This window comes from Entelurus aequoreus, linkage group LG06 (assembly GCF_033978785.1).
Source record: "Entelurus aequoreus isolate RoL-2023_Sb linkage group LG06, RoL_Eaeq_v1.1, whole genome shotgun sequence".
Lineage (NCBI taxonomy): Eukaryota > Metazoa > Chordata > Actinopteri > Syngnathiformes > Syngnathidae > Entelurus > Entelurus aequoreus.
This window is the reverse complement of record NC_084736.1, coordinates 9,133,599-9,154,014: the sequence shown is the minus strand read 5'-3', so window position 1 is coordinate 9,154,014 and position 20,416 is coordinate 9,133,599. Positions and strand designations below refer to the sequence as shown.

The 20,416-nt window shown below is 35.0% G+C and overlaps 1 protein-coding gene across 1 annotated transcript; it reads right to left on the bottom strand.

The window, feature by feature from the left end:
- Window positions 1-1,621: 1,621 nt before the first annotated feature.
- Window positions 1,622-6,757, bottom strand: psmg3 (proteasome (prosome, macropain) assembly chaperone 3). Its single transcript, XM_062049961.1, has 3 exons — window positions 6,630-6,757; window positions 1,999-2,228; window positions 1,622-1,932 (listed from the first exon to the last, which is right to left on the bottom strand). The coding sequence occupies exons 2-3, from the start codon at window positions 2,215-2,217 to the stop codon at window positions 1,780-1,782; spliced, it is 372 nt and encodes a 123-aa protein (XP_061905945.1). The 5' UTR covers window positions 2,218-2,228; window positions 6,630-6,757; the 3' UTR covers window positions 1,622-1,779.
- Between the last annotated feature and the right edge of the window lie 13,659 nt (window positions 6,758-20,416).

Genomic DNA, 20,416 nt, shown 5'->3' with positions numbered 1-20,416 from the left:
TCTGTGTGTGTGTCTGTTAAAGAGTGTTTTTGTCCATTTTGTGTTGAGCTGTTTAAAAAAAAGAATGTCTAGTAAACAAAGATGTTCTTAAAGCAAACAAATTGTCCAGTCCTATTGTGACAGTATTGAAAATAGTCTAAGGTTGTTATAGATAAAAAAAAAACTATCTGAAATTAATCGCGAAATATTACAAACTAACTCCAGACAAAATGCAATTAATCGCAATTAGATATTTTAATGGCGTGTGACAGCCCTAATTCTAACACATATTGACCACAACTTAATGCCCGGGTGTCAAACTCAAGGCCCAGGGGCCGCCACTTCATTTTATTTGGACCTCGAAAGCCTGGAAATAATATGTATCAATAAAGTACTGTAACTTTTCTTACTAAATATATTGTTTCTTTCTATTATGGGAGAAAAAAATATATGTACTCCACGTATGTTAACTTAAATATTGTCTAATTATGCAAAAATATATTATCAAACATTAAAACCTTTTTTTTGTTTAAATATAAATAAATACTATTAATAATGAGTTAAAAGCAAGTTATCCATCATATTGTGCAATGTAAAATTAGCAATAGATTTCATGGTAAAATTGTGCAATTTACTGTGGTTTTTACAGCATTTTTCTCTAAATGAAAAAAAACAGTACTTTTTTTACTGGAAAAATCTATTTTTGATTTGCGGTAAAAAAAAATTAATAAAATAAAACTGGAAGCTCAGGTGCCAAAAGTTTACTGCAAAATTGTTTTGTTTTTTTATTTACAGTAAAAGAACAAATGTCAATTTTACAGTAAAATTCTGGCAACAGAATCTTTTTTTTTTACCATAAAAACAGCAGTACTGTTTTTCCATTTACAGTAATAAACACCACATTTTGAGGTGAATTTATTGCAATTTACCAGATTTTTTTTACATTTTAGTTTTTTTTTTAAATCTAAAAAATGGTGTAATAATAGTATTCACTGTTAGAAGCGGCCCTCTGGGGCCAAACATAACTGCGATGTGGCCCTCAGTGACAACGACTTTGACACCCCTGACTTAATGGGACGCCACCATTTACGTTGCAACATGTTTTCACCAAGATTGTAAGGATGGGATGGAACGGATCTTCAAAACTTTCAAAAAAATGTAGAATGTTGAGAACTCATTATCCCAGTATGAATGATGATTGTATATTGGTGTAATATTAAATAATTACATAATGCTTCCGTTCACATCGCTCCTGTTTAGAATATGAATATTTATATATTAGGGAGACCGGGCTTTCTGCTCCGCTGCTCCCAGTCTGTGGAACACTCTCCCTGATCACCTGAGGGCACCACAGACTGTGGATGCTTTTAAAAAAGGCTTAAAAACCCTTCTTTTTAAAAAAGCCTTTTTTTTTTTAGATATATGCATACTAGTTTTAGCTATTTGGCTGTTCTAGTTTTTATTATCTTTTTTTTAATACACTGTAGCTATTTGAGGTTGTTTACTCAATGTAAAGTGCTTTTTATAAATAAAATCTATTATTATTATTATTATTTGACACAGGTACTGTCTTGCATTTCATCAGAACAAGGGGCAAGCGGTAGAAAATGAAGTTGCAAGCACAGAAATGGACAAACCTTCGAAGTTTTTATCCGTTTTTTAATGTACATTTCTTTACACGAGTATACTTGAATATTTACAGCGCATTAAAAATTCACACGACATCTTGGTACAGCATTAGGGATTGTTTTTTTCGAAAAAAAAAAAAAAAAAAATCATCCCCCCTGTCTTTTTACATTTCTACCACACTTGACAACTTTTGATCACATCTTTGATTTGCTTAATGGCGTCCACCGAAGAATCCTTAAGCGCCAATCCTAGCAAGACGGGCTTGTTGCCGGCCTCTTGCGACACAAACGATGCCAGGTTTTTGCCACATACGTGTGTCAAAGGCTGGAAAAACAAACATATAATTAATAGAAAAAAAAACCAGCAAATCAGAAAAATCCCCACTCTCACCTCATCTTTTCCCAGAAGAACTTTGGTGGAGAACATCGGAGTGCTGTAATCGTCGCATCTGGACTCGGGCGTGACAGATATCAGTGTTCCGATCTTACCGTACTGAGTGATGACCACGAATATGTAGTTGCTGAACTCCGTGCAAACCACTTCTGTGGAAATCCCATTGACATCTTTCTGGGTCTGTTTGGACCTGATGATGGGCTCGGCCGCAGACATTTTTATTAACCCTTGGGAGGAAACAAACAAAGAAAAGTTAGTATTCCTAACAGCGTTTTTCACTTTACTGCGGTTGTGATCATCTTGATCCACACCTTTGTGAATAATGCTGTATAATAGACTGTATTTATGTTTTTCACATGTGAATAATTCTGTATAATAGACTGTATTTATATTATTCACATGTAAAAAATACCTAAGTGTTTATTGTCTATTGTGAGCAAACTTTGGTGCTGAATTTCCCCCAGGGATCAATAAAGTACTTTCTATTATATGCAAAGCCAAATCATAATGAATATATAGAGCAGGGGTCACCAACATGGTGCCCGCGGGCACCAGGTAGCCCGTAAGGACCAGATGAGTAGCCCGCTGGCCTGTTCTAAAAATAGCTCAAATAGCAGCACTTACCAGTGAGCTGCCTCTATTTTTTTTAAATTGTATTTATTTACTAGCAAGCTGGTCTCGCTTTGCTCGACATTTTTAATTCTAAGAGAGACGAAACTCAAATAGAATTTGAAAATCCAAGAAAATATTTTTAAGACTTGGTCTTCACTTGTTTAAATAAATTCATTATTTTTTTACTTTGCTTCTTATAACTTTCAGAAAGACAATTTTAGAGAAAAAATACAACCTTAAAAATGATTTTAGGATTTTTAAACACATATACCTTTTTACCTTTTGAATTCCTTCCTCTTCTTTCCTGACAATTTAAACCAATGTTCAAGTAAATGTATTTTTTATAGTAAAGAATAATAAATACATTTTAATTTAATTCTTCATTTTAGCTTCTGTTTTTTCGACGAAGAATATTTGTGAAATATTTCTTCAAATTTATTATGATTAAAATTCAAAAAAAAGTATTCTGGCAAATCTAGAAAATCTGTAGAATCAGATTTAAATCTTATTTCAAAGTCTTTTGAATTTCTTTGAAAAAATGTTGTTCTGGAAAATCTAGAAGAAATAATGATTTGTCTTTGTTAGAAATATAGCTTGGTCCAAATTGTTATATATTCTAACAAAGTGTAGATTGGATTTTAACCTATTTAAAACATGTCATCAAAATTCTAAAATTAATCTTAATCAGGAAAAATTACTAATGATGTTCCATAAAAAAATGTTGTTTATTTTTTCAAAAAGATTCGAATTAGCTAGTTTTTCTCTTCTTTTTTTCGGTTGAATTTTGAATTTTAAAGAGTCGAAATTGAAGATAGACTATGTTTCAAAATGTAATTGTCATTTTTTTGTGTTTTCTCCTCTTTTAAACCATTCAATTAAGTGTAAATATCATTAATTATTAATAATAACATAGAGTTAAAGGTAAATTGAGCAAATTGGCTATTTCTGGCAATTTATTTAAGTGTGTATCAACTGGTAGCCCTTCGCATTAATCAGTACCCAAGAAGTAGCTCTTGGTTTCAAAAAGGTTGGTGACCCCTGATATAGAGTCATGGCCAACCATATTGGCACCCCTGCATTTCTGTCAGATAATGCATCACTTCTCCCAGAAAATTGTTGAATTTACAAATGCTTTGGTATTCACATTATTATTTCTTCGAAGATGTCGTTGTGGCTTAGGTAAAACGGAATCCATCTTATTTGGGTCCCAAATCAACCTTAGGAAAGTCAAAGTGACTTCATTATAAAAGTGGGTGACATTGTTATCACCAGGAAAGATGAGGTCACCTACCAAGGTTCCATTCTAGAGGCTAATCTTTCCTGTGATAAAATGGCAACCAAGGTAATCAAAAAGGTCAACCAGCGAACGAGATTTCTCTACAGAATCTCTTCTCTGGTCAACAAAAGCACCATGAAGATTCTAGCGCAGTGGTTCTTAACCTTGTTGGAGGTACCGAACCCCACCAGTTTCATATGCGCATTCACTGAACCCTTCTTTAGTGAAAAAAAAAAACGTTGGTTTTTTTCAAATTCAAGACAAAGTTATATGTTTTTGGTAACACTTTAGTATGGGGAACATATTGTAAGTAAAAAAGACTTAATTTAGAGTTATTTGGACACTAGGGAAACATATTCTAAGTAACAAAGACTTAATTTAGAGTTATTTGGTTAGGGCCAGGGTTAGGGTTATAATAAGGCATTAATAAGTACTTAATAATGACTAGTTAAGAGCCAATATGTTACTAATTTGCATGTTAATAAGCAACTAATTAATGGTGAATATGTTCCCCGTACTAAAGTGTTACCATGTTTTTTTACTGGTGCACAAAATTAACCGTGCATGAACATCACCTTGTTCAAAGAACAAAACCAACACAGTGCATAAACTCACAACAAATTACACACCTGCAAATCAGTCTGACTTCTGCTGTTGTCGTATCCGTAATACGCCGATAGGGAGAAGTTTTTATTTACATGATGAGTCGGGTGTGTCTTGACCTCCGCCGAACCCCTGAGGCCGACTCACCCCTAGGGTTCGATGGAACCCAGGTTAAGAACCACTGTTCTAGCGGGAACTCTCATTCAACCCTTTTTCGATTACGGTACCCCAGCACCTCCAAAACCCTCAAATCAAGACTATAAACATCCCGGAACAAGTTAGTCAGATTACTTCTAGACCTCCACCCCAGATCACACCTCACTCCTACCCACTTCTCCAAAGTGGGCTGGCTCAGGCTGGAAGACAGAGTAAAACAACTTGCACTGAACCTAGTCTATAAAATTCGCTACACCTCCCTGATACCGAAGTACATGTCAAACTACTTCCATAACGTAAATGACCGCCATAACCACAACACCAGGGGGAGCTCCACAAACCACGTTCAGTGTTTCCCATAAACTGCCAAGATACCTGTGGCGGTGGGGGTGTGGTTATAGGCGTGGTCACCATGACATCATCGAGTAATTTGCATAATTTACTACAATGATATGATTTTCTCTAAAAAAGCTCAAAAAATGTATACTTACTAATAATAACAGTTTTGTTTTAAACGTCCATCCATCCATTTTCCAATATAATTACAACACTTTATGTACATATTTATATACAGATTTGAACAGTAAGTTATTCACTGAAATATATTTATTAATTGTGGTTCTTACAAAAAATATATCTTATAAAATATAAAAGCTAAAATGTCTCTTAAAGCTCCGCCCCTTTAATTAGTGCATACTAAATAATTAAACTTTAGCCTACTACTACAACCATATTATTTACCAGCAACATAAAGTGAAACAGAGGCAGAGGTGTCCTGCCACAGTCAGTAACAAATAAACAGAAAACAGTAGTGGTCAAATACAAATAAGGTAACAAGAGAAGTATCCTACACTTCTCTTTTGTAAAGTAAATCTGAATAGCCTATATGGGCATCTACATCAACTATATGATTTGCCTGAGAAGCTGGACAGAACAAAAAAATAAAAAAATAAAAAAAAAAATGTATTGATTTATTTGTGGCAGACGTAATTCTTTCGTGGCGGGCCGCCACAAATAAATGAATGTGTGGGAAACACTGACGTTAAACCCAGATTCCGATCTACCAACTACTAACTCATTCACCTTCTATGCCACATCAATATGGATTGCATTCCCAACAGGTGTAAAAGAAAGTGCATCTATATCCTCCTTCAAAACCACACTAAAAGAACACCTCCAGGCAACTTCAACCCTTGACTAACACCCTACCCCCACCATATCCCACCTCCCCGGATTGTAAATAATCAAATGTATATATTTGTTCTTATGTTTTCTGAGCTCACTATGTTCACTGCTCGCTGTACATATCCTACCAAGTCAGACCTACACTGTTTCAATGTCCATTTCTCAGATGATATAATTGTTGATGACTGAAGTGCTGATAGCAACCAAACCTAACCCCCCACACCCAAACTCCCTCCACATCCCACCCCACGGATTGTAAATAATGTAAATAATTCAATGTATATACTCTGATGATTAACTTGTGTGATGACTGTATTATGATGATGGTATATATTTGTACCATGAATTGATTAACGTGGACCCCGACTTAAACAAGTTGAAAAACTTATTCGGGTGTTACCATTTAGTGGTCTATTGTACGGAATATGTACTGTACTGGGCAATCTACTAATAAAAGTTTCAATCAATCAATCAAAGCTTGTGCAGCCCTTTGAGACACTTGTGATTTAGAGCTATATAAATAAACTTTGATTGATTGATTTCTTTAGGTTGCATTATTTTCTACACAATTGATCCCCAAATCAAGAAAAAGGTAGTATAAGATCATCACAATCATGACAATTACCTCCCATCTTGCACAAAAATGGATCAAATCTATCTTCTGCTAAACTACTTGCCTAGCGTTAGCTTGCACGATGCTAACATTAGCCATGATAATGTTACTGGCGTCTAAAAAAAAAAGAACACTACCAAACTATAAGAATAGTCTTCGGACCTAAATGTAGCGATTTCTTACCCCCTCACGCCGCACCAGGACGCTTTACTTTCAGTATTCGTCCACACTTTGCTCCGTTAAAAGTTAGCGTGTTTTGCTTTCAGTTTGAACGAGCGCGTCCTCGCAGCTACAGTGTGTGTGATGACGTCACGTTCTACACTTCCGGGTTGCGTTTGTCAAGGTAATATACCGAAATAAGACACATGAAAAAATAAAATATTTTAATTATTTGAAATGAAAATTTCAATGTGTGTGTATAAGTATGGTTGTCTTTTAAAAACCTTGTTTTCTAAATGTCCTTTATGTTTTCTGATGACGTCAGTACGCTTTACTTCCGGGTTGCTTTTGTCGCAGTACACTAATAATAACAAGAAAATACTGCATATAATTTAGAATTATCAATATTCATATAGTTTATTTTATTTTCAATGACCTTGTATACATTTAAAAAAAAAAAAAAAAAAATCTGACTATCATTCGCAATACATCCTTGCAGTGTGACCCAACCGGATGTACATAAAGACTGGAGAGTGCTATTCATTTTTTTTTAGTTTATTGAACAAACATATAACCACAATGTATATAAAAAATTAAAGCACTTGCAACATATTCAACAATTTTAGACATCCATCAGGTTGAGCAAAGTATGACATTAACAAAACATGTCATGGAATAAAAAAATAAAAGCAAATACAAATAGAGTATTAAAAATAACAATAAACAATAATAATAAACAAGATGAGGTGGCGACTTGTCCAGGGTGTACCCCGCCTACCGCCCGAATGCAGCTGGGATAGGCTCCAGCGACCCCCCGCGACCCCAAAAAGGGACAAGCGGTAGAAAATGGATGGATGGAAGATGATAAAATATAAAATACAACAATGCAAAAAAAGGGCTAATTTTAATCACTTTAAATGTTTTAGTTTAAGGGCTTTTGTAGTTTTAACCATTTTCCAAGGTTTAATTGATAATTTGAAACCATTAAGCCAATTAGAAAATTAAGTTTTTACTTTCAGAAATCGACATTTATGTATACAAAATGTTGCTTGCAGCATAATATTATTGACAAGCATTTCTATGTTACCATCATTTATAAATATGCCAAATTTGATCTCTTCTATAGTGAATGGGGACATCTCCACACCCTTGTCTTTCAGCCAATTTCTGAGAATAAAAAGAGTGCGGGTACTAGACTGGCCTGCCTGTAGTCCAGACCTGTCTCCCATTGAAAATGTGTGGCGCAATATGAAGCCTAAAATACCACAACGGAGACCCCCGGACTGTTGAACAACTTAAGCTGTACATCAAGCAAGAATGGGAAAGAATTCCACCTGAAAAGCTTCAAAAATTGGTCTCAATTCCAGTGTTGTTAAAAGGAAAGGCCATGTAACACAGTGGTAAAAATGCTTTTTTGCAATGTGTTGCTGCCATTAAATTCAAAGTTACAGTATTTTTTCGGACTATAATGCGCACTTAAAATCCTTTAATTTCTCTTAACTCGACAGTGCGCCTTATAACCCGGTGCGCCTAATTTAAGGAATAAATTTACCAACATCAAAGCTATTTTATTTTGGTACATGGTGAAATGATAAGAGTGTCCAGTAGATGGCAGTCACACATAAGAGATACGTGTAGACTGCAATATGACTCAAGTAAACAACACCAAAATTGTACATATTCCATTGAAAATATAGAACATTACACACGGGGCTAAAAAATCTATCAAAATGTTTTAGTAGGACTTTGGTAAGCTATGAAGCCACACCGCTTGATGGATTGTACTGTGCTTCAACATAGGAGTATTATTATGGTGTGTGTATAAGGTAAGACATATTATTTGACGTTTTGTTTTGCAATATTATGCAAAAGCAATTTTTCTTACCTTCTTGTACCTGCTGATCTGTATTTGGGATCTGCATAAGTCCTGAAAATTTGCACGCATCCGCCTTTGTAGTCGGTGCCGACACCGTAGTCATACTTGCCAACCCTCCTGTTTTTTCCGGGAGACTCCCGGTATTCAGCGCCTCTCCCGTTAACCTCCCGGCAGAAATTTTCTCCCGACAAACTCCCGGTATTCAGCCGGAGCTGGAGGCCACGCCCCCTCCAGCTCAATGCGGACCTGAGTGGGGACAGCCTGTTCTCACGTCCGCTTTCCCACAATATAAACAGCGTGCCTGCCCAATGACGTCATAACTGTAGAATGATCGAGGGCGAGATCTTGGTTTCTTATGTGGGTTTATTGTTAGGCAGTTTCATTAACGTCCTCCCAGCGCGGTAACAACACACAACAACAGCAGTCACATTTAGTCTACCGTAAAGCAGTTTGTCTGCCGTAAACAGCAATGTTGTGACACTCTTAAACAGGACAATACTGCCATCTACTGGATAGCCTCCAGAACACTGAAATTCAAGTCTTTCTTATATTTATATGTATAATAATATATATATATATATATATATATATATATATATATATATATATATATATATATATATAGCTAGAATTCACTGAAAGTCAAGTATTTCATACATACATATATACACACACATATATATATATATATATATATATATATATATATATATATATATATATATATATATATATATATATATATATATATATATATATATATATATATATATATATATATATATACATATATATATATATATGAAATACTTGAGTTGGTGAATTCTAGTTTAAATATATTCCCCTCTTAACCACGCCCCCAACCACGCCCCCACCCCAACCCCGACAACGCCCTGCCCCCACCCCCCACCTCCCGATATCGGAGGTCTCAAGGTTGGCAAGTATGTGTAGTCGATAAGCTTCTTCTTTTTCTCTATCTTCTTGTTATGGGACATTCATCCTCCGCTGTTGCCATTTCTAATATAAAGTAGTGTAAAGTTCTTACTTATATCTGTCAGTAAACTCGCCATGAAAGCGCTAAAACATACCGGTGTAGTGAGTTTACATTATTCACCCAAGGAACTTTAGTTATTAGAGAGTTCCGGTCGGACGGTTTTTCACGGGACACATTTCCGGCGTTGTTGTTGCACTTGAAGATGATCTGTAAAACATAATCCATGCAACATTTTGACCAAAGAACCATCATTACATGTTATGTAGACCACAAGGAAGTGTTTTACATTTAGAAAAAAATCATAATATGACCCCTTTAATGCGTTTCATGATCGGGTGCGCCTTTTGTATGAAAATAGACCTGACTAGATCTGCTCATCGGCAGTGTGCCTAATAAACCGGTGCGCCCTATGGTCCGAAAAATACGTTAACAATACATGAAAGTCAATGTTGCTGTCATCCATTGAACCATCATTTTTAAAAAAATTTTCATGTTTTTTGGTTTTGCAGATGGAACTACTTTCCCATTCAAGGCATTCAGCAAGTGTGTGTGTGTGTGTGTGTGTCTTGTTTGTTTCTGGTTAAAAATCGCACCGCACCAGCACTCACATTATCAGCTGCAAGTTGAATCGAAACATAACTCACAACCCTACTCTTTACTGCTATTTAATTTTGCTCGATGCTGCAGCCGCCAATCAATATTGGCAAAGTGGGCCATGAAACCCCAGACGCAGGATGCTTAGATCAAGTCAAAGCTCAGCTCGGCTAATTAAATATGTCATATGAGGTCTGTGATCTTATTTCATTTATTTAAAAAAAATAAATCCACCATATTTTCCGGACCTAGGGCACTGTCTATTTTTGATCTTTTTTCATATATAAGGCGGATTATAGGGCGCATTAAAGGAGTCATATAATTATGATTTGTTTCTAAATGTAAAAGACTTCCTTGTGGTCTACATAACATGTAATGCTGGTTCTTTGGTCAAAATGTTGCATAGATGATGTTTTACAGATCATCTTCAAGCCGCTTTCTGACAGTCGCTTCAGGATGCGCCGTTTTGTGGGCGGGTCTTATTTACGTGGCTCACCTTCGACGGCGTCTTCTCCCCCGTCATCTTTGTTGTAGCGGTGTAGCGTGCAAGGACGGGAGTGGAAGAAGTGTCAAAAGATGGCGCTAACTGTTTTAATGACATTCAGACTCATCCGTGAAAAACCGTCCGACCGGAACTCTCTAATAACTAAAGTTCCTTGGGTGAATAATGTAAAGTCACTACACCGGTATGTTTTAGCGCTTTCATGGCGGGTTTACTGACATATATAAGTAAGAACTTTACACTACTTTATATTAGAAATGGCAATAGCGGAGGATGAATGTCCCATAACAGGAAGATAGAGAAAAAGAAGAAGCTTATCGACTACTCAAATGCGCAATTTTTAAGGACTTATGCAAATCCCAAATACACATCAGCAGGTACCAGAAGGTAAGAAAAGTTGCTTTTGCATATGTGGAGGGAGGTGTGGCCAGCGCGCCTGCAGGGGCAAAGGTCACCGCCTCTGTCTGTGGTGCTGAGGACGAGCACCATCGTCAGCATGTGCTGACGGCGAGACTGCATAGAATTTTTTGTCAAAGTCTTTCTCCAGCAGAACGTGACTTCTCAGTCACGTCCGTATCCTCTACCCCTTCTGCTCTCGGCCGCCGGCTGTTAAAGACAACAGATGATTAGATTAACACGTACCACCCGGGAAATCTAATCACCTGTCAGCTGTGTCTCGCCGTCAGCACATGCCCCGCCCCCATCCGATGGTGCTCGTCCTCAGCACCACAGGCAGAGGCGGTGACCTTTGCTCCTGCAGGCGTTTTGGCCACACCTCCCTCCACTGCATAATATTGCGAAACAAAACGCCAGGTAATATGTCTTACCTTATACACATATTTAGTGATTTTTTTCTGGTGTACCACCAGATGGAGCCCACATACCAGTATCACAGTTTGAGAATCCCTGGTCCATATTGCGAAACCCCACATACCAGTCGCATTTTTTTTCCGCACAACTATCGTTATGTGCTGTTGTTGTTGACTAAAGTTCCCTGGGTGAATAATGTAAACTCACTACACCGGTATGTTTTAGCGCTCTCAATGGCGAGTTTACTGACAGATATAAGTAAGAACTTTACACTACTTTATATTAGAAATGGCAACAACGGAGGATGAATGTCCCATAACAAGAAGATAGAGAAAAAGAAGAAGCTTATCGACTACGGTGTCGGCACGGACTACAAAGGCAAATTTTCAGGACTTATGCAGATCCCAAATACAGATCAGCAGGTACCAGAAGGTAAAAAAAAGTTGCTTTTGCATAATATTGCGAAACAAAACGCCAGGTAATATGTCTTACCTTATACACACACCGTAATAATACTCCTATGTTGAAGCACAGTGTCAGAATAATTGTATCTAAGTTATCACAAAACTTTGTGTTTCAATGAGTTCCCGGCGAGAAGACAAAAGCTGTCTTTGATCCTACCAAGAAGAAGGCTTGTAAAACTCCACTGTGTAGGATGGGAATTAACATGAAGATGTTCTGTTTCTTTGATGTATTGTAATCCACAGAAAGATTTTGTCTTGACCCGAGAACTACAAACCAGACTCCCCTCCAGGCAACTGTTTTACGGCCTTTTCTTTGAACTGTTTGTAATCAAAGGCGATGGCTGTTTACGACCCCCCTCCCTTAGAAACAGCTGTTGCCATGTAATCAGGGGAAGTCCAAATAAAAAAGGAGGCGTACAATCTTTCGTCAGAGCGTGGTGACACAAGGGTACAGGTAGTGAAGTGAATTATATGTATATAGCGCTTTTCTCTAGTGACTCAAAGCGCTTTACATAGTGAAACCCAATATCTAAGTTACATTTAAACCAGTGTGGGTGGCACTGGGAGCAGGTGGGTAAAGTGTCTTGCCTAAGGACACAACAGCAGGACTAGGACTAGGATGGCGGAAGCAGGAATCGAACCTGGAACCCTCAAGTTGCTGGCACGGCCACTCTACCAACCGAGCTATCCCGCCCAGGTGTACGCGTTTCTCCTCATTGAGCCAAATTTAATTCTGTCTCCGTTTAATTCCTTGCTTCTTGTCTTGTTTAATAGATGTCATCAGCGTTTGAACCCGACACACAGTACAATCCATCAAGCGGTGCGGCTTCATAGCGTACCAAAGTCGTACTAAAACATTTTGATGGATTTATTAGCGCCGTGTGTAATTTTCTATATTTTCAATGGAACATATAAAATGTCGGTGTTGTTTTCTTGAGTCATATTGCCATCACAGTGCAGTCTACACGTATCTCTTATGTGTGAATGCCATCTACTGGTCCCACTTGTCATTACACCAGGTAAAAAATAAAATTCGAGGTCGGTAAGCACAACTGGAATTATTCCGTACATTAGGCGCACCGTGTTATAAGGCACACTGTCGTGTTTTGAGGAAAAAAAAAAAGGATTTTAAGTGCGCCTTATAGTCCCAAAAATACGGTACCTTAAACCAGTGGTCCCCAACCACCGGGCCGCGGCCCGGTACCGGTCCGTGGCCCGGTACCGGTCCGTGGACCGATTGGTACCGGGCCGCGGCCGCACAAGTGAAGTGAAGTGAATTATATTTATATAGCACTTTTCTCTAGTGACTCAAAGCGCTTTACATAGTGAAACCCAATATCTAAGTTACATTTAAACCAGTGTGGGTGACACTGGGAGCAGGTGGGTGAAGTGTCTTGCCCAAGGACACAACGGCAGTGACTAGGTTGGCAGAAGCGGGGATCGAACCTGGAACCCACAAGTTGCTGGCACGGCCACCCTACCGACTGAGCTATACCGCCCCACAAGAAATTAAAAAAAAAAAAAAAAAAAATTTTTTTTTTTTTTTTTTTTAATTAAATCAACATAAAAAACACAATATATACATTATATATCAACATAAATCAATACAGTCTGCAGGGATACAGTCCGTAAGCACACATGATTGTATTTCTTTATGTCCGTGGGACAAATTTTCAAGCGTTGACCGGTCCGCAAGTACAAAAAGGTTGGGGACCACTGCCTTAAACCACAGGCTATAAGTGTGTTGTTTATTGTCCAAATGCCCCTTAGTTGCTCACTGCAGGGTGTAGGAACGTTTCTAATCCGCATGACCTCTTCTGTCGGCTGGCTTATTTTGTAATGGGCCTGCTAATGACTGCTTTACACGGACGTGTGATATTTGAACAGAACCAGGCCACAGATAAGCAGACACACTTCCATGCCAGACGAGCACCCGGGAACATTTCCCAGTCATCAAAAGTGCTTAAGAGACTTTTTTTTTTTTTTTTTTTTTTTTTTATAAACTCCAGGTGGTTGTGAGGCTCCAGTGAAGTCTGCAAATGCTGCATCAGGCTGATCCGAAAGGCAGCGACCGTCCCCGCGACACATCCACAATGTCACAACAAGAACGCCAGACTCAGCAGAATTTCCACGGGCTGGCAGCTTTGGAACGGGGGGGGGAGGACAAAACTGATCATCTGGATGTTGAAATTGTCAAATACTGATATTTCAGCACGGAGCATGTGCCATTTTTTTGCCGGTTACTGGCAAAAGATAAGGACGTCTTTAAAAAAAAAAGCACAGAATTTTAACCTACAAGGTGCTTGGAACTGATATTTTCACCCTCGGTGTGTATATTTTATATTAAAAAGGTTTTAAAGTTCACGGTGATAAAAAATTCTCCCTCTTCGCCAACTATTCAGCGCCCAAAGTCAAATGATGTCTTCGAGGATGAATCTTTTTACAATTGGAGGGCAGTTATTTGTCAACTTAACGTGAATTAATTCACTCATATTATGTTTTTGCATATGGTGAATGTTTCTATTCATCTTGGAGAAAGCAAACCACCACGTTTAATTAAATAGTGGTATTTCAGTTTGAGCACATAATAAGATAAGGCCTCTTAGTTTGACATACGCAGGTGGATTGGATCACTTCTCGGAGGAAAGAGGCCCTAATTGGGACTTTGGAATGCAAAAGTGATAGCCCTATCCTTGAGAAGAGACTACATGTTCAGCCTAGTGTTGTACTGGTACTAAAATTATTTCGGTACTTTTCGGTACTTTTCTAAATAAAGGGGACCACAAAAAATTGCATTATTGGGTTTATTTTAACAAAAAATCTTAGGGTACATTAAACATATGTTTATTATTGCAGTTAAGTCCTTAAATAAATTAGTGAACATACTAGACAACTTGTCTTTTAATTATTAAGTAAGCCAACAAAGGCTCCTAATTAGTCTGCTGACGTATGCAGTAACATATTGTGTCATTTATCTACCTATTATTTTGTCAACATTATGAAGGACAAGTGATAGAAAATTAATTATTAATCTACTTGTTCATTTACTGTTAATATCTGCTTACTTTCTCTTTTAGCATGTTCTGTCTACACTTCTGTTAAAATGTAATAATCACTTATTCTTCGGTTGTTTGATACTTTACATTAGTTTTGGATGATACCACAAATTTGGACGTCTTTAAAAAAAAGCACAGAATTTTAACCTACAAGGTGCTTGGAACTGATATTTTCACCTCAGTGTGTATATTTTATATTAAAAAGGTTTTAAAGTTCACGGTGATAAAAAAATTCACCCTCTTCGCCAACTATTCAGCGCCCAAAGTCAAATGATGTCTTCGAGGATGAATCTTTTTACACTTGGAGGGCAGTTATTTGTCAACTTAACGTGAATTAATTCACTCATATTGTGTTTTGCATATGGTGAATGTTTCTATTCATCTTGGAGAAAGCAAACCACCAAGTTTAATTAAATAGTGGCAGGTCAGTTTGAGCACATAATAAAATGAGGCCCCTTAGTTTGACATACGCAGGTGGATTGGATCACTTCTCGGAGGAAAGAGCCCTAATTGGGACTTTGGAATGCAAAAGTGATAGCCCTATCCTTGAGAAGAGACTACATGTTCAGCCTAGTGTTGTACTGGTACTAAAATTATTTCGGTACTTTTCGGTACTTTTCTAAATAAAGGGGACCACAAAAAAATTGCATTATTGGGTTTATTTTAACAAAAAATCTTAGGGTACATTAAACATATGTTTCTTATTGCAAGTTTGTCCTTAAATAAAATAGTGAACGTACTAGACAACTTGTCTTTTAATTATTAAGTAAGCAAACAAAGGCTCCTAATTAGTCACTGACATATGCAGTAACATATTGTGTCATTTATCTACCTATTATTTTGTCAACATTATGAAGGACAAGTGGTAGAAAATGAATTATTAATCTACTAGTTCATTTACTGTTAATATCTGCTTCCTTTCTCTTTCAACATGTTCTATCTACACTTCTGTTAAAATGTAATAATCACTTATTCTTCGGTTTTTTGATACTTTACATTAGTTTTGGATGATACCACAAATTTGGACGTCTTTAAAAAAACACAGAATTTTAACCTACAAGGTGCTTGGAACTGATATTTTCACCCTCGGTGTGTATATTTTATATTATTAAAAAGGTTTTAAAGTTCACGGTGATAAAAAAATCACCCTCTTCGCCAACTATTCAGGGCCCAAAGTCAAATGATGTCTTCGAGAATGAATCTTTTTACAATTGGAGGGCAGTTATTTGTCACTTAACATGAATTAATTCATTTATATTATGTTTTGCATATGGTGAATGTTTATATTCATCTTGGAGAAAGCAAACCACCAAGTTTAATTAAATAGTGGCATTTCAGTTTGAGCACATAATAAGATGAGGCCCATTAGTTTGACATACGCAGGTGGATTGGATCACTTCTCGGAGGAAAGAGGCCCTAATTGGGATTTTGGAATGCAAAAGTGATAGCCCTATCCTTGAGAAGAGACTACATGTTCAGCCTAGTGTTGTACTGGTACTAAAATTATTTCGGTACTTTTCTAAATAAAGGGGACCACAAAAAAATTGCATTATTGGGTTTATTTAACAAAAAATCTTAGGGTACATTAAACATATGTTTATTATTGCAGTTAAGTCCTTAAATAAATAGTGAACATACTAGACAACTTGTCTTTTAATTATTAAGTAAGCAAACAAAGGCTCCTAATTAGTCCACTGACATATGCAGTAACATATTGTGTCATTTATCATTCTATTATTTTGTCAACATTATGAAGGACAAGTGGTAGAAAATGAATTATTAATCTACTAGTTCATTTACTGTTAATATCTGCTTCCTTTCTCTTTTAACATGTTCTATCTACACTTCTGTTAAAATGTAATAATCACTTATTCTTCGGTTTTTTGATACTTTACATTAGTTTTGGATGATACCACAAATTTGGACGTCTTTAAAAAAACACAGAATTTTAACCTACAAGGTGCTTGGAACTGATATTTTCACCCTCAGTGTGTATATTTTATATTAAAAAGGTTTTAAAGTTCACGGTGATAAAAAAATCACCCTCTTCGCCAACTATTCAGCGCCCAAAGTCAAATGATGTCTTCGATGATGAATCTTTTTACAATTGGACAGCAGTTATTTGTCAACTTAACGTGAATTAATTCACTCATATTATGTTTTTGCATATGGTGAATGTTTATATTCATCTTGGAGAAAGCAAACCACCAAGTTTAATTAAATAGTGGTATTTCAGTTTGAGCACATAATAAAATGAGGCCCCTTAGTTTGACATACGCAGGTGGATTGGATCACTTCTCGGAGGAAAGAGTCCCTAATTGGGACTTTGGAACGCAAAAGTGATAGCCCTATCCTTGAGAAGAGACTACATGTTCAGTCTAGTGTTGTACTGGTACTAAAATTATTTCGGTACTTTTCGGTACTTTTCTAAATAAAGGGGACCACAAAAAAATGGCATTTTTGGGTTTATTTTAACAAACAATATTAGGGTACATTAAACATATGTTTCTTATTGCAAGTTTGTCCTTAAATAAAATAGTGAACATACTAGACAACTTGTCTTTTAATTATTAAGTAAGCAAACAAAGGCTCCTAATTAGTCCACTGACATATGCAGTAACATATTGTGTCATTTATCATTCTATTATTTTGTCTACATTATTAAGGACAAGTGGTAGAAAATTAATTATTAATCTACTTGTTCATTTACTGTTAATATCTGCTTCCTTTCTCTTTTAACATGTTCTATCTACACTTCTGTTAAAATGTAGTACTCCACTTATTCTTCGGTTGTTCGATACTTTACATTAGGTTTTGGATGATACCACAAATTTGGACGTCTTTAAAAAAAAAGCACAGAATTTTAACCTACAAGGTGCTTGGAACTGATATTTTCACCTCAGTATATTAAAAAGGTTTTAAAGTTCATGGTGATAAAAAATTCACCCTCTTCGCCAACTATTCAGCGCCCAAAGTCAAATAATGTCTTCGAGGATGAATCTTTTTACACTTGGAGGGCAGTTATTTGTCAACTTAACGTGAATTAATTCACTCATTTTATGTTTTGCATATGGTGAATGTTTATATTCATCTTGGAGAAAGCAAACCACCAAGTTTAATTAAATAGTGGTATTTCAGTTTGAGCACATAATAAAATGAGGCCCCTTAGTTTGACATACGCAGGTGGATTGGATCATTTCTCGTAGGAAAGATGCCCTAATTGGGACTTTGGAATGCAAAAGTGATAGCCCTATCCTTGAGAAGAGACTACATGTTCAGCCTAGTGTTGTACTGGTACTAAAATTATTTCTGTACTTTTCGGTACTTTTCTAAATAAAGGGGACCACAAAAAAATTGCATTATTGGGTTTATTTTAACAAAAAATCTTAGGGTACATTAAACATATGTTTATTATTGCAGTTAAAACCTTAAATAGATTAGTGAACATACTAGACAACTTGTCTTTTAGTAGTAAGTAAACAAACAAAGGCTCCTAATTAGTCCGCAGACATATGCAGTAACAAATTATGTCATTTATATTCTATTATTTTGTCAACATTATTAAGGACAAGTGGTAGAAAATGAATTATTAATCTACTTGTTCATTTACTGTTAATATCTGCTTATTTTCTCTTTTAACATGTTCTATCTACACTTCTGTTAAAATGTAATAATCACTTATTCTTCGGTTGTTTGATACTTTACATTAGTTTTGGATGATACTACAAATTTGGGTATCAATCCGATACCAAGTAGTTACAGGATCATACATTGGTCATATTCAAAGTCCTCATGTGTCCGGATGAGGATGACAAGACCAGAAAAACACAACATATGTTTTACAGTTGTTAACTTATTTTAACACATGGACATCAGTTTAAAAATCGGCACCAGTGAACCTCATTCGTCTTTAAAGTTAGAACTGTTATGTAGTTTTTTTTTTTACTATTATTATATAGTTTCTACCAGGGGTTGAAGTAGAGGGCAAAGTGGGGCCCCAAGCACAGAGGGGTCCTGAGCTTTTGAAGAGTTTTAAGATTTTTCTCTGTCATTTAAATATGTAAATTATTATGAAACCATTTCAATAAATGTTAAGATAAAATAAATATAGCCGTGATCGTTTTTTTATTTATACATTTATTTTTTGTTGTTGTATTTATTCATTTATTTAATATTATTTTACTTAATAAAAAAAAACAAACAAAAAAAAAAATATCATAAATGTTAAAATAAAATAAATAGTCGTGATTTTTTTTAAATTTATTAATTAATTTTGTTTGTTGTATTTATTTATTTATTCAATACTATTTTACTTAATGTTTAAAATATTAAATAAAAAAATGTCATAAATGTTAAGATACAATAAATATAGTCGTGATTGTTCTTTTATTTATAAATGTTTTGTTGTTGTTGTATTTATTTATTCAATATTATTATTTTACTTAATTGTTTTTTGAATTAAATAATAAAACAATGTCATGAATGATAAGATAAAATAAGTATAGTTGTGATCGTTCTTTTATTTATTTATTTATTTTTTGTTGTTGTATTTATTCATTTATTCAATATTATTATTTTACTCAATTGTTTTTTAAATGAATTATTTAAAACAATGTCATGAATGTTAAGATAAAATAAATATAGTCGTGATCGTTCTTTTATTTATTAATACATTTTTGTTGTTGTATTTATTGATTTATTCAACATTATTATTTTACTTAATTGTTTTTTAAATTAAATAATAAACAATGTCATGAATGTTAGGATAAAATAAATATAGCCGTGATCGTGCTTTTACTTATGAATTGATTTTTGTTGTTGTATTTATTCATTTATTCAATATTATTATTTTACTTAGTTTTTTTTAAAATTAAATAATAAAACAATGTCATGAATGTTAAGATAAAATAAATATAGCCGTAATCGTTCTTTTGTTTATTAATACATTTTTGTTGTTGTATTTATTCATTTATTCAATATTATTATTTTACTTAATTGTTTTTTAAATTAAATAATAAACAATGTCATGAATGTTAAGATAAAATAAATATAGCCGTAATCGTTCTTTTAATTATTAATACATTTTTGTTGTTGTATTTATTCATTTATTCAATATTATTATTTTACTTAATTTTGTTTTAAATTAAATAATAAAACAATGTCATGAATGTTAAGATAAAATAAATATAGCCGTAATCGTTCTTTTATTTATTAATACATTTTTTGTTGTTGTATTTATTCATTTATTCAATGTTATTATTTTACTTAATTGTTTTTTAAATTAAATAATAAAACAATGTCATGAATGTTAAGATAAAATTATTATAGCCGTAATCGTTCCTTTATTTATTAATACATTTTTGTTGTTGTATTTATTCATTTATTCAATATTATTATTTTACTTAATTGTTTTTTAAATTAAATAATAAAACAATGTCATGAATGTTAGGATAAAATAAATATAGCCGTGATTGTGCTTTTACTTATTAATTGATTTTTGTTGTTGTATTTATTC